The 19,904-nt window shown below is 43.6% G+C and overlaps 1 protein-coding gene across 5 annotated transcripts in view; it reads right to left on the bottom strand.

Moving 5' to 3' along the window:
- The window catches only part of SYT9 (synaptotagmin 9), an 80,248-nt gene that overhangs the window by 34,505 nt on the left and 25,839 nt on the right, over positions 1-19,904 (bottom strand). For all 5 annotated transcript variants that reach the window (XR_014560648.1, XR_014560649.1, XM_083725232.1 and 2 more), the window contains exons 2-3: positions 7,963-8,308; positions 4,490-5,036 (exon numbers count right to left, since the gene is read on the bottom strand). Coding sequence is in view for 3 of the 5 variants with exons in the window: in XM_083725232.1 (XP_083581358.1) it covers positions 4,490-5,036; positions 7,963-8,308 (893 nt within the window). In the remaining 2 variants the exon portion in view is untranslated. The remainder of the gene's footprint in view (positions 1-4,489; positions 5,037-7,962; positions 8,309-19,904) is intronic.

Raw genomic sequence — 19,904 nt, 5'->3', positions numbered from 1 at the left:
CGTGTCAAAGTGCAAGTAGATAAATAGGTACCGCTCCAGCGGGAAGGTAAACGGCATTTCCGTGTGCTGCTCTGGTTTGCTAGAAGCGGCTTAGCCATGCTGGCCACATGACGCGGAAGCTGTACGCCGGCTCCCTCAGCCAATAAAGTGAGATGAGCGCCACAACCCCGGAGTCATCCAAGACTGGACCTACCTTTACCTATTATTGGGCGGCTCTTGAAAGGGTCCCCTTTTTGGGGGGTAACAATGGCTCAGGGTGGCCGGTCTTTTCCTGTGGGCATTGAAATAATCCATCTAATCTCCATGGTGAGATCATATAAACATTGAAGTGGGGGCCTAACTCGTCATGGGAACTCCTCAGTTTTTCATGGTAGGACAAGACTTGCCTATTTACATTACCTTCTGGTGACTAGGGTGGGGGGGGGAGATGTTTAAATGGATAATAATCCTTTGGAAAGTGTTGACCCAAATAATGCCAAAACCAGTCCCAAATCAGAAGTAAAATGCAGTTGGTTATATGGTAAATATATTTTGGGTCAAAATACATAAAATACATTTCCTTTTGAAGTTTGAAACAGCCAAGATTTAGAGTGGAGTATGGTCAAAATGTGTTTTGTTTTCTGTCTTCTATAATAAATCAGTTCTGTTTTCCTTATCACACAGCTCAGTTGAAAGGTTCATGAGCTCTGGCAAGATTCCACATATTCGATAGAATGAATTTTATGCTGCTTTGGAGGGTACAGAACAAGGAGTTGAGGTTGCATTTACAGTGTTTGAGAACAACCTCAGGGAAACATAGGGAAATGATAACTAAAATATGCAAGAGTTCTTGGTTTATATTGTTAGCTGTCCCTAACTTTAGTGCCTGAATCACACTGCAAATATTCAAAGACTATAAAGCTGTAATATCTTAATTTGAAAACAGTGTGCTGTAAAAACGTCATTAATCTTGAGTTTTTCATCAAGGAAATTTCCAGTTGGGTTATGGCTCCTGCTGAGACTCATTTGCACTTTGGGGGGGGGGGCATGCCCCACAATCAAAATAAATACCAGAATCCCTTGATCAATTTGTACAAACCAGGCTCTGCATTATAGATCAATGGCAGTGTATCCAAAGTTAAATCACTTTAAACCAATTTCCATCTGAACAACAAAATAAAGAATGTGTACGGAATGTACAGATGTGCTAAAATTCTGCTCTGCATGTAACTAATTCGGATGCTCTGCTGTTAGCCTGAAAAGTATCCAGATAAAAATGTGTGTGGACTTCATAAGATTATAGTGTCTTGGAGGAAATTAACTACTTTCTAATTTGTGAAACCAGTTTTGTTGCTTTTGTTAAATTATTTACTTGTGGTTTTTATCTTGTATTTTATTCTGTGAACTGCCCTGAGATACTCTGATGAAGGGTGGTATATAAATTTAATAAATAAAACAATAAATAAAATAGACAGAGTAGCATCCAATGATACAGCTTTCACCAGCAAGGATCTGGTTTTGTTGTTTTTACTGCTGGTGAAATTGTTAACCGCCCCGTAACTGTTAAGAAGAAATGTTTGCCTGTTAGGAATATTTAAGGCCTTCTGAGATTATAGGTTTCAAAATTTAGGGTCCATAACTATTTCTATTGTGGAATTAGTGCCATGGATTTTGAGAAACAGATTGATGCTTTGAAACCAGAAGTCTCTCATCTAGTAAGTACATAGTGCATAATTTCATTTAATGCGAAGTTAACTTTGTACATTATGGCTGCCGAATCTTTGCTTAATGACTGGGTAATTGCCTATGGATTGCTGCCTGTTTGCTCTCATAAAAATACCGCCCCCAATCAAGCTTCCGCCCTGACCGCTGTATGCAGTGGTGGCAACACTGTTCCATATAGTAGGAAAAGTGGAATTATGATGACAGTTCCATGCATGAGGGGCAGCAAGGAAGCAAGAGACCTTCAACAGCTGAGGATGGCAGAGCTTCGGGGGGCCCACTAGGGGCACATTGGAAGATGGCTGACAATAACATCTCTCCGACCCACACGAGGTAATTGAGAGGCTGTTATGGGAGTATGCAGCCTCCCTGCCCCCCCCAGGGAATGGGGGGCACTGCCCTTGCCTGCTGTGCCCATAAATCACCCCTGGATTCGAGAGGGTGAGGGCACTAGGCAGAACGCCCTTGTGTGGACTTCGGCTCTCCGGGACGCTGTCTCTGATCGCACCACTAGCTGCAGCAACTTGAAAATAAACAATTAGGAAGGAGCAAATGCACATATTTCAAGTGAAGAATGGGGAGTAAAGACTGCTAATTGAAGAGACCTCTGTGAAAGAAGACGGGTTGGATGAACAGGAATATATCATGAGAAGACACATCAAGGCTCGGTATGTCGGCAGTGGGACTGGATGGGAGGGGGACTTTTCTTTCTTTCTTCTATGTGATTAACCAATAATCCCCCCTCACAAGTCAGAAATGCCGCTTAAATGACCTAAGCTGGATAATTTAAGACTGTGTGGAAATAAATTCTAACCAAAAGCATGTTTTAAGGAGATCGAGGAAAGTACAAGAGCTTTGGGATGACGCAGTAAAAAACAGCATCACCATTTTGGCAAGTTCTGTCGAAAGATTTATGTCTGGGAGGAGGAATGGATTTGTTTTCATACTGCGGGCGAACCTCCTCAGAGGTCTAAAGAAGGCGACAGATTTGTGAAGATTAATGATGGTAAGAGTGCTTTTATTTATGGAAGTGATGATATATGGAAACCATCTCGATATGGCTATTGGACGAACGGAAAAATTCACACAGGATTACAACTTGTTTTTACCTGCTTAAGGAGATTATCAGAAGAGGTCATAAAGAGAAAGGAAAAATATATGAAAATAACAAGATGAGATGTGGGAAACAGCAAGATAGGACTGGATAGAATTATGAACATTATTTGGACAGATTTGTGGACATTAAAGCAGCAGCAAGAAGATGATTGGATCCCCTTCGGAACTTGAAATATGGGGGTCCCCCCCCAACAAAAATTTAAAATTCGGCCTACAACTCCCAAGATCCCTAGCTAGCAGGAGCAGTGGTCAGGGATGATGGGAATCGTAGTCTCAAAACATCTGGAAGGCCGAGTTTGAGGAAGCCTGGGCTTGACTGCTGGTGGGGTCAGAATACTACCAGCATATAACGCCAGGGTTTAAAAGTTTGCACCAGCTGCCAAAATGCTATTGGGAGAAGTTTAAGACTACGGTGCTAAGCAGTATATAAACTGCTGAAGTAAGTAATAATGGATAAATATTGTATTTTTCTACAACTCCACAGTCAAGAGACAAATGTGTGGTTCCCCAGTGGTGTAGTAGTAAATTTTAAAGGCAGGAGCTCATCATGTTCCCAATCTCCATGCTCCCAAGGAGAGTTTTAAACGCAATGATTGTGCTTCAGTTCACCTATTGTTTAGGAGAGAGCAAATTACGTAGGTTCACCTTTAAATGCGAACTGAATCAAATTTCTCCCTTATCCCTAAATACAATTTATTAGGATCAGCATTGTTGCTCTGCTGCGCAGTTTCCTGCAAGCAAGTGCCATTGATCTATTTCAGACTGCATGGATTCAGCTTGTAAAACACACTAGGCCTCAATAACAAATCCCCAGCTAGCTGAAATGCAGCCATTTCATTTTAATTAGAAATGCAGACAATTTTGCAGAAAACTACTACTGCAAGAATGAAGTAGGGATCTTATGAAAGGAATGGGAAGGCCTCTACTTGGTTATTTCCTCTTTCTGTGACTTTTTCTATACCGATCTTACAAATCTGAAGGCTTCATTATCGCCTCATTCACTTCCCAGAGCAAGGAAAATCCCCCAATTACCACATCGCTAAGGCTGATGACATTATTGCTCCTGTTCTGACAAACAACCTGGAGTTGTGCTGCCCTGCAATACTTATCCACTACACCACTGCTGGTTTCTCTCAGCGGAACTAATCAGGAAAAACCCCAGCATGCTCTACTGTTCATGTACGTGGCACAACAAATGAGCAAAAAGTCTCCTAGGTTGGTGAAGTCTTCAGAGCTGTCCAAAGATTATGGAAATGTATCTATGAAACTGCAGTTACAGAATCAAGAATGGATCTTGGAAAGCAATGGGGGTTGGAAATGTAACTCTGGAATTCTAGCTGGAAAATGTAAGGCACATTTTTATCAGAACAGAACACACGAGCCTACCAATCTCTAAAAAGTTATCAATTCTCTGTGACAAATCATATAAGCCAATGGAAAATCAAATTAGCAAGGAAAATAATATTTAAGAATGAAATTCAGGGGAAAGGCACAAGCTTTTATATAACACCACAGTAATTCCTCCACATAGAATGTAGTCTTTGGACTAAGTCAGTTTCAGGTAGATACAATAAGGGGTGACTTTTGTCACAAATTGACCACTTTGACAGCAGATAAACTGGGCAACAATGTAAAGAGGCAGAAAATAAAATCTCAGAAGGGTCATACTTACATTGGTGACATATTCAATATCCTTCCAAAGATTACACTCCCTGGGAAAGTCTGACAACTCTAAAAAATTATCCACTATCACTTGGCCAATCAAGTCATGCCTGGAGAATCGGTCAAAGTCATATACAGAGAAGTGGAGTTTCCTCGTGCTCAAATCATTGTAAGGAACAGGAAATAAAAAAACTTCATCAAACACTGGGTTTAGGGTCTTTCTATGCACTTTAGTCTGGTGTTTTGTTTTCCTATCTGGAAGTAAGTAGATCTTGACATAGGGGTCTGAAGTCCCAGAGAAGTCCTTTGCTGGCAGGTTGACAGCTTTGTGAATCTTCACTATCAGTTGCTCCAAGTCACAATCATATTTCACAATAAAGTTGAGCTTCCCACAAGATTTGCTATTGTTCCTCCTCCCATCATCTGTGTCCACCGATCTTTGTTTATACAGCTCAGGCTTGATGCGCCCAATCCCTGTCAGCTGCTCCTGCTTTTGGATCTGCTGGATGTTGAAGTCTGGGTTTGAGAGATTGAGCTGCCTTCGGAATGAATTATGCCTTGAATAAAAACAACAAAACAGACTTGATTAGACAGGTGGGATTACAGCATCTCTACAGTGTTAAGGGAAATAAAAAATATATAATTAAAAAAATGAAAGCTGAAATCATGATTTTGGACAATTAAGAACGTTTTTGATATAGTTTCCCTACCACACCACTTATCCATGCAACTTGTATAGGTCGTTGTGGACTTCTTACCAATCATGCTTCTAACTTGACTGCATCCTCTCTTTCCAATCACCTGGGCAACAGGTAAGAGGTTGGTGGTGCTTTCCCCCCTTTGAAATTTCCGCTGTCCCTTGATGGTTCCTCTCACTGTAACCTAGCTGCAAGCAAATTTTACATTGCCTCTCAATCAAATATTAATCTAATTTATCCTTGATCCCTTCCACAATTTATGTGGATACCACAGCTTTCACACTCAGTTTCTGACTATGCTGCTGCTGTGTTCTGTTCTTCCAGTTGCTCCACCTATATAGGTCATTCATCTGTTCTAAATCTTGCCAGAGGTCAAAAGTGCCTTGCTACTCCCCAAATACAGTGGTACCTTGGTTCTCGAACCTAATCCGTTCCAGGAGTCCATTTAACTCCCAAAACTATTAAAATATCAAGGCGTGGGAGCCGATTTGTTTGGGAGCTAAGTTGTTCAAGTACCAAGGTACCACTGTGCACAGGAGTATAAACAAGTACGCATTTATCTACTCAATGCACCTTATGGTTTTTATTACCATAAGATGTGGTATAGCCACGATACTAATAGCTTTCGAAAGGCGGGGACAAGTTTATGGTAGATGAGTGTAATAATTACTATTCATTATGATAATAAAAAACTGACCGCCTAAGATGCCCCATTGGCAGAAGCCCTGTGCAAGAACTTCTGCTTCAACAATTGGGATTCCCCTTCTCCTCTCCCTATCTGCCCCTTAAAACTGGCTCAGGAGGGAGGTCAGGAAAAAAAAAAAACCCCTAACAGTGTTCTGGGGAGGAGAGGGAGGTCATTCCATCCCACAAGCTGAAATGCTTTTGCAGATCATGCGTATCAGCACAATGTGGAATTTCACCCCATGTGTTTGGAGAGATAATATACCTTTGTTTACCAGATGATGGGGCAAACTGCAGAGGAAAGCTATCTTCAACATGTCTTGCTTGTGAGGTGGTTGGATACAGTCAACAAGACTGAGCTGCACTGGGCTAGCCATAGATCTGATACAGTTCAGCACTTTTTTATGTTGACTCTGCCCCACCATCATTAGCTCTCCCATATTTTACATACACTCCTCTTCACACAGTTTTGTTCAGATTTCACCTCCCACCCACTCCACCAAAGCTGTGGCTAATACCTAGCAATTCCTATTTCAAACTCTCGCAAGTGTTTTGTTAACCTGTTCTGTTTTTGTTGAATTCTTTGCAGGGCTATATCAGCACCCACAGCTGCAGAGGTAAGTGAAAATGAACATACTTTGCAAGATTAAATAGAGGCAGCCCTTCAGTTACTATAGGATTTCAACAACCTGGCAATTACGTCTAGTTCATAAAACAGCAAAAAATGAGTGGGGCTCTTTCTATACGTTGCCTGCAAGCATCCGGCTGCTACGGCAACATTTGCAAAAGTACATGCCATTCAAGTCTGACTCGCTAATTCTCTGCAATATTACTAAAAGCTTAACTGTTCCTGAACTGTTCCTGTTATTTGGGGCAAGTGCTTAGTCAGCATGCTCAGCTATTTTTTATTTTTATTTTTTTATTGAGAATAGGATTTTTTTGATACAGGTAAAATAACATAATAATGGTATAAAAGCTTACAACTAACAGGTGAGTCAGAATGTTTGTATAGATTTCTCAAACCAAACATCTATAACACTTTTCAGATCAAGGTGGAATCTACACACATATAAAAACTGTTCTGAAAATGCTACTTTTTAAAGCGTTTTTGAAAATACAGTACATTGAATTTTCCAAAAAGGCTCATCATCGCCATCTAGTGTCACATTGTGTATTGCACTTAAAACACACTTAAAATGTTTTATTTGCAGCTGTATCGCTGAGTCCCAAGTTGTAGCCAAAACTGTATACAAGGAAGAAAGGTGTGATGGATGATTTCACGAGTTCTAAAATTGTACTGAAATTACATGACTTTTACCCACATTATGAAAACACCCTGAAATGCATTTACCCTCCCCTTTTTTGTAAAAAGGAGGAAGAGGATGTGCCAAACAACAATAAATGGGATGGCATAGTGTGGACAAATTACTGACTTGCAATCCTTTGGGATGTTTTCCATCTTCTGAAGCACTAGCTATACCAATGCAGACCAACAAACTTACTGACACACAGCCACAAAGTGTCAAGGGGTACCCAAGAGACTCTGCCTCCCTTGCTTCACACAGGATGCTGATTTGTGACCCAGTGTGAGGAAGGTGGTCAGGCAAGCTTCAGGCGGTTGGAGAAAATGAAGTGATCCCCTTGGTTCCTTCTCCTAATTCCCATTCTGAATACAGTAAACTGTAGTGGTCCTTTCTTCCTTGGCTTCCCCTTTCCTCTGGCCTTTTATGTTTGATCCTCCAGCCATACTGGTTTGCTGGCTCCTTTGTCTCGATTACAACCAGGCTTTTACTCAAAAGTATTTAGAGTGTACTTTTATTCATGAGGCCCTTTTCAGGATCATGGGAACTGGTGAATGAAGGCAAGGGGATGCGTTGGTTGCTCATCTCTCCCATGATCAGGAATGCTATCTCTAAATTAGTCTCTGATGCCTTCTTCCTTCCCCATCAAGAATCCTGCTCCTGCACCTGATAAAGCAAACACAAACCTCCACCTGTGCAGTCCTTGGTGACCAAGGAGCCTGTTAGGTAAGGGATACCTTTTGGCACAGTAAAGCTTTTTTACTTTGGGGGCAACTCTGTTCCTTACTGGAGCTACTGACCGTGCAGAAGGAGTTGGCTCCGTGATCTGTCGATGCATCCGGACATTATGCACACAGTTTTCCTTGGTCCCTGCCTTAGCGTCCAAAGGGATGTCAGGGGATGTGTGGCTAATCTTCATGGAAGAGTCGGGGTAGGTGGTAGGTTGTCCCAAGTAATCCTCGCTATACTCGTGGTCATTGGGCTCTGTGTCTGTATAGTTCAGGGACTCCTGCTTGTCTTTGTTTCCAGGCAGGCCACGTTCTCGCCAAGGAACCCAACACAGCTTCCAGGACACAAACAGAGACACCCCAAACAAAGCAAGTCCACATGCTGTGACAACTAAGGACAGTAAACTCACTGTGATATCTGAAAAGAAGAAGGAAAATAAACACATGTCAACACTGGAAGGAAAAATCAGAGACTTTAATGAAATAAACCTTGGATTAAGAGTGGTATACCAATTTAATAAATAAACAATTTTCTTTGTGCACAGAAGCTGCTGTGTAGGTCAAAATTTTGGTACTGTTTTCCTTCCTAACTCTCCACTCAAGAAAAAAAGACATGTCATCAAACTAGCACAGGACTTTGTGGTGCTCACCGAATGCTCTTTTACAAGACACGTTGATTTATCACCCAGACTTCAAGAAAACCTAATGCCTCTGCTTTATGTATCACATCTGTCTCTGTCTCCGCTATTTCCACACTTCCTCTTCCTCTCTCCTATTCCGCAGGCCCCTTTGCACACACACCGCGTTCTCCCTGCACAAATGTAATGCCTGGAGAGAGCAGGGGTGTAGGAAGGGGGTGCGGGGCGCCACTGGGTGTCATCCTGAAGGGGTTGACATTCAGCGTGCCCCCCCCACCTGCGACTCCCCCAAGCCCGGTGAGTGGCAAAGCAGTGAGCGGCAAAGCTGCAGCTCTCCCTCTTCCTCTGGCTCGCTGTAGGGGAGGATCGCGGCGCCACACTGAGATCGGCCCCTGGGGAGGATCGTGCAGCCACGCCGATCGCCCTGTGGGCAGATCGCCCCACCCCCAGGTGCACGGCATGTGTGCCACTCCATCTAGCTCTGCCCCTGGGAGAGAGAACATTGTTACAGCAGGAAAACAAACAGAATAAAAGCTTCTGCCGTGGATTGCTTGTTTTTAACATGGTTTACAGTTGATCTGTTTCATACTGCCATCATGGTACATCTGCAGCAGCACAGTTAAAAGCCTTCATCTACCCCAGCTGCAACAAAGCATGTCTCTTCCGTACTGGTCTCTACAGCCACAGCAGACTCCAACGGTTTGACTTCACTCCCAAAGGCTCATTCCTCCATTGTCTCCTGAGACAGATGGATGCCAACTGGCATTCGGACACCTCTTGGAGCCTAATGGATGGTAAGACAAGGTATCAATATTTTACATCAATGAAATAATAAAAAGCCTGTTTCCCTTTTTGTTTTGTGTGTGAGTGTCTCACTGTGTACACACACACACACACACACACATACACACACACAAGAACATCACACAGCCTTCAAAGAATGTACGTGATTAACGTAGAAGATGTTGCTGAAATTGTGAAAAGTAGCTGTTTCTCTTTTCAAAACAGATGCTTTTTGTCATGCAGGACTATTTACCCTTTTGTGGATAATAATGTCAGGCTTTTATTTGGGTACTCATTGACAAGGCCCTCAAATAAATTTTAGCAGGGACCTCCCAAGGCAGTACAACAATCCTTGCTGGTGACTAAGCGGCAACAGAAAGAAGAAAGGCCTTTTGTATTGTACATGGTAAGTGGAAGTCAGAGTATTTCCATGTTTCCAAAAACCCGATGGCTATAACAACCCACAGTCTATAATTTTGGGTAACAACCATCCCTCTTTCAAATTGTTCTTTAACCTGGAAGCCTCCAAATGGCTCACCTGTTTTGCTGTTTTTTCCCAGCAAAGCTTCCCCCTCCTATTTTCCTGGGGTGTTCTAAGTCACAGGGAACTGACAGAATAGGCAATTTGCTCACCTTTCACAAAATCCTACTATTATCTTATCTCGTAGCCATGCTGACACATCTGGGTTACTACAGAGAGAAACAACAGAAAGAGGCTAAAAGAAACAGCCATTTACAGAGATTTTTGCAGAGCTTCTTAAATATGTGCTGCACCAAATATACAGAAAACGTTCACAAACAGTGAAGCGCTCCTTGGGGAAAGGCAGCAGTGCGGTGGGGGTGGAGAGAGAAAGAGAGCCTTGCAGGTATTTTTAAAGGGTTACAGGAGAGCTACTAACGGCCATGCGGGACAGAAGAAGGCTGCTCAGCTGCTAAAGAACCATTAGAAATAAAACCACAAAACTGTGTGGGAAATGAAACTGCTCTTTGTCAAGCAATGCCCCGTGCCTGGGAGATTTATACAACCACAGCCTCATTCCTGGCCCCATCCCTGATGATGTGCTCTCTTCCCCCATGACGTCTAGGCATGGTGTGTGATGTCTGTAATGGGCAAGTCTTCATATGTACTGTTGAAAGCACCTTCCTTTCTTCACAGATACCTAGGGCTCAAGAGGTGTGATGCTGCAGGTGGGGCCAGGAGGCGTGGCCTCTTTCCTGCATCTATACATTTAGCCAGTGCTTTTTTTCTAGAAAAATAGGTGCCAGTAGATACCATGAAGTTTTTACAGTAAATGCCACACTTTTTAACAACAACAAAAAGAGGTGTGGGTGCTGCATATCCTCAAGTACCCCCTGAACCCCCACTACGTCTAGCTATAGGTGTGGAAGGCAATTTCTGAGAAGGGGCAACTACTGCAATGGAATTGCTAGTTTCTAGAGCAGGCATAGGCAACCTTGGCCCACCAGATGTTTTGGGACTACAACTCCCATGATCCCTAGCTAACAGGACTAGTGGTCAGGGATGATGAGAATTGTAGTCCCAAAACATCTGGCGGGCCGAGGTTGCCTATGCCTGTTCTAGAGTGAGGAAGAAGGAAAAGTAATCTCCTCTCACTGACTGCTAGGAAACTGGGACCCCAGCAATAGGAGTTCTACACCAATGGGGTTCCAGCAGCAGTGAAGAGACAGCCAAAGTGTAGTAAGGATGCCCTACAAGAAGCTTTGCAAAACGACTCACTATTTCATTTGTTTATTTTTATTTTCTGCCCCTCTATCGGAAATGGTTCACCAGGAGGTTAACATTAGAAGGAAAAGAACGCACAACTCAAGCAAACAACAAAAGATGCAAGCTCCCCACCTACAGAAAGTGAGCAGATCAAGAAGAGTGTGTGTGTGTGTGTGATCAATGAACTAGGGAGACTAGGCTGGTCTCCCAAATAGTCTCAGTAAATTAGACTATTTAATCCTGGTGCCTCCTTCCCAAAGTCCAGGAAGCTCCTGCCCAAGTTAGGGAGGGAGGTGTGATGCTCTGGTGGGGTGCAAGAGCCCTCTGGCCACCTTCCCAAAGCCTACCTGGCTTTGGGAATAAGGCAGAAGGGCTCCAGCATCTTGTCAAAGCCCTGGTGCCTACTTCCCAAAGCCCAGGGAGCTTCTGCCCAGATTTGGGAGGGAGGCGCGGTGCCCAAACGTGGGATATCAGGATATCACCCTCCCTGAATCACCTTCACAAGCTGGTGCCTGTGGCCCTAACTGTCCCCTATGAAAACTTTCACCGGACACCACTGATCTCTTGAGGATATATTTGCAGTCATGTATTTAGGAGACACTAACGGATCAGTAAAATGAAATGCTTTGCTTTTTCAGCACATTCCTTTTTTTATTCTTGTTATTTCTTTTATGCTGATGTGTTTCATAGTCACACACACACAATTTACTATGACTAAATGGTGCTGCTGACAAGGCAATGGTTTGCAAGCAATCCCTTTGATTACTGAGTATATGATTCACACCAGGCAGGCCCTATTCCTTTCACTATTCATAGCTATTAAGTCCCTTGCCGCATCCTTGGAGTAAGGTTGCCTCAGGTAAGGAGTGTTCCAAGCAGTTGTCTCTCCAGCGTTAAAATACTCTATTCCTATGGAGCCGCCTTCATATTACCGTATTTTTCGCCCTATAGGACGCACCGGCCCATAGGACGCACCTAGTTTTTTTGGGGGGAAATCAAGGGAAAAATTTTTTTTCCCGCCCAGGTTTGCGCAGCCATCCCCAAGCTAGAAGAGGGAGACGGAGCGCTTGTGGGGCTGGCGGGGGGGGGGGGGGGGGAAGAAGCAAGCATGCTTCTCCCCATCGCCAGCCTCCAGATCAGGTTGGGGAATAGCGGGGTGGTGGCGCTCCGCCTCCCCGCTGTCCCCCGAGCTTGTGGGGCTGGGGGGGGGAGAAGCAAGCTTGCTTCTCCCCCCAGCCAGCCTCCAGATGAGGTCGGGGAATAGCGGGGTGGCGGCGCTCCGTCTCCCCGCTCTCCCCCGAGCTTGTGGGGCTGGCGATGGGGAGAAGTAAGCTTGCTTCTCTCCCCCCCCCCGCCAGCCTCCAGATCAGGTCGGGGAATAGCGGGATGGTGGCGCTCCGCCTACCCGCTATCCCCCGAGCTTGTGGGGCTGGCGATGGGGAGAAGTAAGCTTGCTTCTCCCCCCCCCAGCCTCCAGACCAGGTCGGGGAATAGCGGGGTGGCGGCGCTGCGCCTCCCCGCTGTCCCCCGAGCTTGTGGGCTGCAGGCTGCTGCCCGCAAGCCTTGTGAGCCCGCGGGACCTCCCGCCAGGCTTGCAAGGCTTGCGGATAGCTTTCTGAAGCCTGGAGAGCGAGAGGGGTCAGTGCGCACCGACCCCTCTCGCTCTCCAGGCTTCAGCGAAAGCCTGCATTCACTCCATAGGACGCACACGCATTTCCCCTTCACTTTTGGAGGGGAAAAAGTGTGTCCTATAGGGCGAAAAATACGGTACTTACACTTGTGATTTACCCTCAACCTCACTACATCTTCCTTGGTGCAGCTCAGCTCCTCTGAACCTATTTATCTAGGCCTAAATATATTCCTATGGGACGCAGGTGGCGCTGTGGGTTAAAGCCTCAGCGCCTAGGACTTGCCGATCGAAAGGTCGGCGGTTCGAATCCCTGCAGCGGGGTGCGCTCCCGCTGCTCGGTCCCAGCGCCTGCCAACCTAGCAGTTCGAAAGCACCTCCGGGTGCAAGTAGATAAATAGGGACCGCTTACCAGCGGGAAGGTAAACGGTGTTTCCGTGTGCGGCTCTGGCTCGCCAGATGCAGCTTTGTCACGCTGGCCACGTGACCCGGAAGTGTCTCCGGACAGCGCTGGCCCCTGGCCTCTTGAGTGAGATGGGCGCACAACCCCAGAGTCTGTCAAGACTGACCCGTACGGGCAGGGGTACCTTTACCTTTACCTTAAATATAATCCTGCAGGCTGTTATGTCTTGGCTCAGAGTCAGGAACTTGCACCTCCCTGCAACAGACCCCGGCTGCCTAAATGTACAGAAGCTTCAATGGAACTGTACAGTTTTCAGGCCTTTGTTAATCTTCAAGGTAAAGGCGATTTTTTTCTTACAAGCTCACTTTTCAAAAGAATCACAGCAGTGCGCCAGCACCTCAACAGCTGTAAAGGCCACAGCTCAGCTGCACTGACAGTAAACACAAATTTTGGGGGCTATGTGTCCCACTTATTCTTGCAGATAATCAGAATCTCCCTTATATCATACAGCAGAGTTTCTAAATATTAAGGCAGAGGGGAGGGGGCATATAATTCTACTATCGTAATGCCTGGAAATTCTAATCTTCACCATATCAAGGTATTTGTCCTATCTCCTTGGAAACTGGTGTGGCATAGCTACCTTGTGACTGTTACCAGCAGACCAGCTTTGCTTTTGCAATAGTCGGCGAAGGCTGAGATGGCCTATCAAAGCTTTCCTCCCCCTCCCCTTGTCTTTCTCATTTTCTATGGTGGTACATCAAGGTCAGCAGATGTGGTTCATGTACTGCTTCAAACCAGTGACCTTACTTTCCCAGGAGATTGCAGTCTCTCTGCTGTGTTTAAGGAGGTTTTCAATAATACTAGGTCATACTACTGTCAGGAAGAAAACATATTTTTACTGACTGCATTTTTCTATGTATCTGTGTGAAATTCAAACTCCTTTCCCCCAGCCCTACCCGCTTAAGATCTAAGAGTGTGAGCATCCCCAGAGGTCCAATTTATAGCATTTAGGCTCCTTATGCCTCCCCATAAGGAAGAGTAAAAGCAGTAGCTTAAACATTAAATGCTTCCACGTTTTCAGAAAACACATTTAAGGAGCATGGCCCCATTGTCATCCGTTGTTGTTTTTCCCAAAGGAGGGAATGCAAAGCAGAAAGGAGAGAGAGCACTAAAGAGTTACTAAACAGCATTAAACATTGAAGTGGCAGACAACTTAGAAATACACACACAAACAGAGAAAGGAGAAATCTGAACTACAAAGATGCGTTACTTTCCCTTAGCTCTTTTGTGTATACAAGAACCGGCTGCCTGTTTGTCACACTTATGCTCCCCCCCCCCCCCGCACTTCCCCAAGTGAGCGGATTCAATGCACCTTGGCATTCCTACCTTCTACTGGCAATATAATTAGCACTACAAAACACCAAGGATAAGATATGGCACTGGACAGCCATAACTCTTGGTGGCTTGCCAGTCATTTGAAGCCACCAGTTAGGAGAGTGGAAAAATTTGATGAGATCATCATAGTTGGCAACCATCTGCCTTGGGGGAGAGTGCCTTTGCAGGCGAAGTCAAACTGTTGGGAGGTTGCAGCGCCTGCTGTGGCTGCAGAGACATGTTTTGTTGCAGCTGGGGCAGATGAAGGCATCTGGTTGTGCTGCTGCAGATGCACCATGGCGGTTCTTCTTTCTGCACTCCTCCCATTGCGCATCAACTGATATTAAAAATAGGATAAAGCCCAGTAATGCCCTTGCTTAATGGGAGATCCCAATGCCAGCTACAGACAGACAGAGTGAGAGACTGTTTTGCTGTGCTGGAGGAGCTTTTCCAGCAACTCAAAGAGCCATGAGGTCTTGTCTCTTTAATGCTTTGCTTTCTATTCTTGCATAGCAAATAACCCCCTGATAAAGGATCAACTTGGGGTTTCTTTTATTGCCTTGAAAAAGAGCCCCTTTCCCTTTGGCAAAACAGCAATCCCACACAATTCTGGCCTACCTACATTAACTATGAATGGGACAATTTTCACACACACCTAAGCAAACTGTAAGTAAACAGTGAACCGCATGGGAAAGGCATGGATAAGAGCAGCAAGTCATTTGGGAACCAGCCCTCATAAACTTTCCACATTACACTGCAGCAAGCTAGTTGTAATGGGGGTGAGGGGGAAGAGAAGTACTGTATAGCCAACAGCAAGTGCATCTGTGGGATTGCAACACATGTGGAATTGGATATATAGCACAAAATTCCGCTTACCTTGCTTCACGGATACAGAAAACTAACACATCGGCAATACCTAGTGGAAGAAGCCAGATGAGAAGCAAGTAACATTTCTCATGGCCAGGAAGTAAATTTTCAAAGGCATTTTCAGCTTTTTTTAATCTTACCTTACACTGCCTCCCATTTCCTGGAACATGCCGTTAAAGTCCACCAATCCACACGCCCTCCATTCTTTCAGTCTTTGCCCCAAATAATAGGAATGTAAGCAGCTGGCTTATATCAAGTCAGACCACTGTTTCCTCTGGCTCAGTACTGCTTACATTCCCTGGCAGCAGAACTCCAGGCACCTTTCCCAGCCATCCCTGGAAAAACTGGGACCGAATCTGGGATTTTCTGCATGCAGAATATGTGCTCTATTTAATAATTTCACAGCAGATCCTGGGACAAACAGACCATAGGCAGCACACACCTGTGTAATTTATGGTTATTTTGGATAATGTTCTCCGAACCTGGAGTGCTATACTGCAGAAGGTACACAGCCCAGCATTAATAGTATAGCTCAGAATAAAACACTAATACTTTTCTGTTAAGCTAAGTACCATATTTGAAGTTTCCCACTTTATGAGCCAAAAAAGGTTGTCTGCAGATTGCTGAGTTGCTATTGAGTTTACGCCAAGAAGGAAGCCGCTTGTTTGAAAACAGCAAATACATTCATGCTGGACATTTCTTTGCACCTGCTGTTCACCTCCCATTCTGCTTGGATTCAAAATGTTATTGAATTTACTATAGAAATATTAAGGACCCTTTACAAAAAGAAAAGATGCCACATACAGACCTATGCAGAGATTTCTGTAAGAAGGGACCTTTATCCCCTTGAAGTATGAAAAGATGCAAATGTCAGAAAATGTAAAATGAGCTTACTGTGCCAACCCACTGAAAGAGAAAGGGCACTCTGAAATCTATCCACTTTTGCATGAAAAAAGGCAAGAAGCCTTTAATCCTCACTAGGGCTAGAATATAAAATTTGATAGGTTACCATGAACTACAGCAATGGGAATAATTTTTATTACTTATTCATGATCTGACTTCTTTATTCACATAGCATCTTTTCTACTAAAAAGGGTGACGGAATAATAATAATTTTATTATTTATACCCCGCCCATCTGGCTGGGCTTTCCCAGCCACTCTGGGAGGCTTATAACATATCTAAAAACATAATAAAAACATCCATCCTTAAAAACTTCTCTAAACAGGGTTGCTTTCAGATGTCTTCTAAAAGATGTTTATGACATCTGAAGAGAGGGCATTCCACAGGGAGGGTGCCACTACTGAGAAGGCCCTCTGACTGTAACGTCACTTCTCGTAGCGAGGGAACCAGCAGAAGGCCCTTGGAGCTGGACCTCAGTGTCTGGGCTGAGTGATAGGGGTGGAGACGCTCCTATGGGTATACAGGACTGAGGCCATTTAGGGCTTTAAATGTCAGCACCAACAATTTGAATTGTGCTCAGAAACGTACTGGGAGCCAGTGAAGATCCTTTAGGACTGGTGTTATATGGTTCTGGTGGCCAATCCCAGTCACCATTCTAGCTGCCACATTGTGAATTAGTTGTAGTTTCCAGGTTACCTTCAAAGGTAGCCCACAAAGAGCGCATTGCAGTAGTCTAAGTGGGAAATAACCAGAGCATGCACCACTCTGGCGAGACAGTCTGCGAGCAGGTAGGGTCTCAGCCAGGATTAATGCATGATATTATCCCATTGCACCCTATTGCTTCTCGCCTTGCAACAAAACAAAACAATGCAGGATTCTTAAAATAATTGAATAGGTTATAAACTTCTGTCAGATTCTTCCAGGCAAGTGGGTCTATAGGATTGCAGCTATAGGCACCTTTACTATACAACAAGAAGACACTGATCCATCACTAATTTGCAATTCTTAGTTATGTTAATTTAGAACTCTGCAATTTGGAAAGGGCAGCAGGCATAGGGAGTAAGCACTATTGAACACAATGGGATTTACTTCCAAGTAGAAATGCCTAGGTTTAATCTGTCTCTAAAAGTATATTGCTTTTAGAGACTGGTTTTGCAGATGGCTAACAATAATTAAAATGGACAGGACATTTCCTAATGACTATGGAAGCACACAGGGAACTTTGAATCAGGCTGTTAAAAGAAGTACGGTAATTAAAACAATGAAGCTGGTCAATTGCAAAACAAGGAACAGGTCCATTTTAACTTGCTACTCTGCTCTGATCCTATATGGTTACAAGGAAGCAACATTCTAGTCTGAGGGAAACTCATAAGTGGTTTATAAATCCTTCCCAGGGAACTCTACCAATTGCAGCTATGTAAGGACAAGATAGGTCTTCCAATGATTTTCTGCACCCTTAACAAACTACAATTCCCAGGATTCTTTGGAGGAAGTAACAACTGATAAAAGGGATAGACCATCTGTTAATATACTGTATAGTGCAGCGAGGGCCCACAATCTAAGTAGACAGGAAGTCTTCCAGGAAAAAAAACTTTGCATTTTATATTCAAGAATATCATGCAGAGAACACTATGCTCTCCAACCATTTTATATGATAAATAAGAACTGACTATACTAATACAGTGGTACCTCAGGTTACATACGCTTCAGGTTACATACGCTTCAGATTACAGACTCTGTTAACCCAGAAATATTGCCTCGGGTTAAGAACTTTGCTTCAGGATGAGAACAGAAATCGTGCTCCGGTGGCACGCCGGCAGCAGGAGGCCCCATTAGCTAAAGTGGTGCCTCAGGTTAAGAACAGTTTCAGGTTAAGAATGGACCTCCAGAACGAATTAAGTACTTAACCCGATGTATCACTATACAGACTAGAGAACTGATAGTGGAGGTCCCCCCCCCTTTTTTTAAAAAAACCCTGTCATTTTCCAGTTCTTTCTTCCATTAGATTACAATTCTTACCTAAAGGCCTACTTAATCTCTTCACAGTAATGCTGCCACAGGCAACATGAAGGATACAGCTATTCATGTCAATCATCTGTGCGTTCTAAATAAAGCATAGAGTAACACACCCATATTTCAGATACGAGTCAAGAGACATTACACACATTTCTTGCTCTTTAGTACTCCGTCTTTCCTTCCAGCCATTTGAACTAACATCTTAAAAAGCAAATTACCTTTCAACTACTTAATGCAGATATTACACATACTTTCAGAATAAGGACAGCATAGTAATTATTTGTTATTTGCAGACTAGTTGTTCCAATAGGAACTCTGTGTATGTATGCTGATGTTTTTACACAGTCTCAAATTCAGTAGCCAAGTGACGGCAATGTGTAAAATAGAGAAAAGTTAATTGTACCAATCAGAATGCTTATTGTGTCTTTTCAACCGATTGACAGTAGGCACTGCCTTGTATCCAGTTAGTGGGGAGAAGAGAGAATAATGAAGTATTTTTCTTGTATACAATTTTAAAGGATCCTGCTGGGAGCGAGACACACATCCTTATAAAATCTAGCACAAAGCAGCCCCAATCATAATCATAGTAATAACAGTTTAGTGCAGACACAATCAAACGCACAGAATGGATTGTTTAGGACGTCTTCGCAGACAGACAACGAATTGCTACTCTTAAATTGTTCTAATCTAATTGCAACGACAGGTAGAATAATAAATAAATATTTTTTTGCTTATGCCCCATCAGAGTGGTTTACAATGTTGAAAACTTGCACCATACATTTTACAAGGGTAAAGCTTGTAACAGCTTACTTTGAAAAAATAAATCAATACTTGAAAACTCCACACTGGAGCAACAAAGCTGGTTCTCCCCCCACGCCAGCTACCTCCAAAATTCTCATATTAAAAGGCGTTATTGTGCTTAACCTCCCACCCCAAAGAGAGTTTAAATTCTCATAAATGTTATTTTATGGAACAGTTTTTGTTGGTGGTAGTCTATGCATTCTCTTGAGCTCACAGAACTGAAGGTTGGTATTTGATCTGTCCAAAGCAAACACAAAAATCCTTGATCATTATATCCTTCATTATAAAATACTAAATTGTCACGTTGCATGTTTGCAAATTCATGGAGGCTTCATTATATCATTGCCTAAGAGATGGCAGAAACTGGATCCCATTCAAAATGCAAAATTCATGGAGAAAACCAATATTTATGAATACTTGATTAGGCTGTGAATCTGAGAATGCCATATAAAGCCAAAGCAATCAATGCTAAGTACCCAGCCTAGGAAGGAGACTGAGACTGAGAGAGATAGAATCCACAAGGGAGCTTCTTTCAAGCGCTGGGAAATGTGCTAAGAGGCCAGTGTTACCAGCAAAGCTACACCAGTATTAGGAATCTGAAATCAAACCAAGTGCATGGGATTTTTTTCAAACAGGTTCAAAGTACCTTTTGCATATGAAATGCTATTCTCTTGACACTACCTTATTGTGCTGTGGAAGGGGATGGATCCTCATTCCTGGTTCCGGAACAGCTGGTTTTGAAAGGATAAAACAACCGCCAGCAACCAGGCCAATTTACCTGCATTTCCTGCAACATCCATTTAACCTCTTCTTGTACCATTTCTAAAACACACATCCAATTAAGCTTTACATAAAAGCTTTCCCATTTAGGGCAGCA

Source organism: Podarcis gaigeae (assembly GCF_964106915.1).
Source record: "Podarcis gaigeae genome assembly, chromosome: 1".
Lineage (NCBI taxonomy): Eukaryota > Metazoa > Chordata > Lepidosauria > Squamata > Lacertidae > Podarcis > Podarcis gaigeae.
Note: the sequence above shows the minus strand (reverse complement) of the source record. Positions and strands in the feature narration are given on the sequence as shown.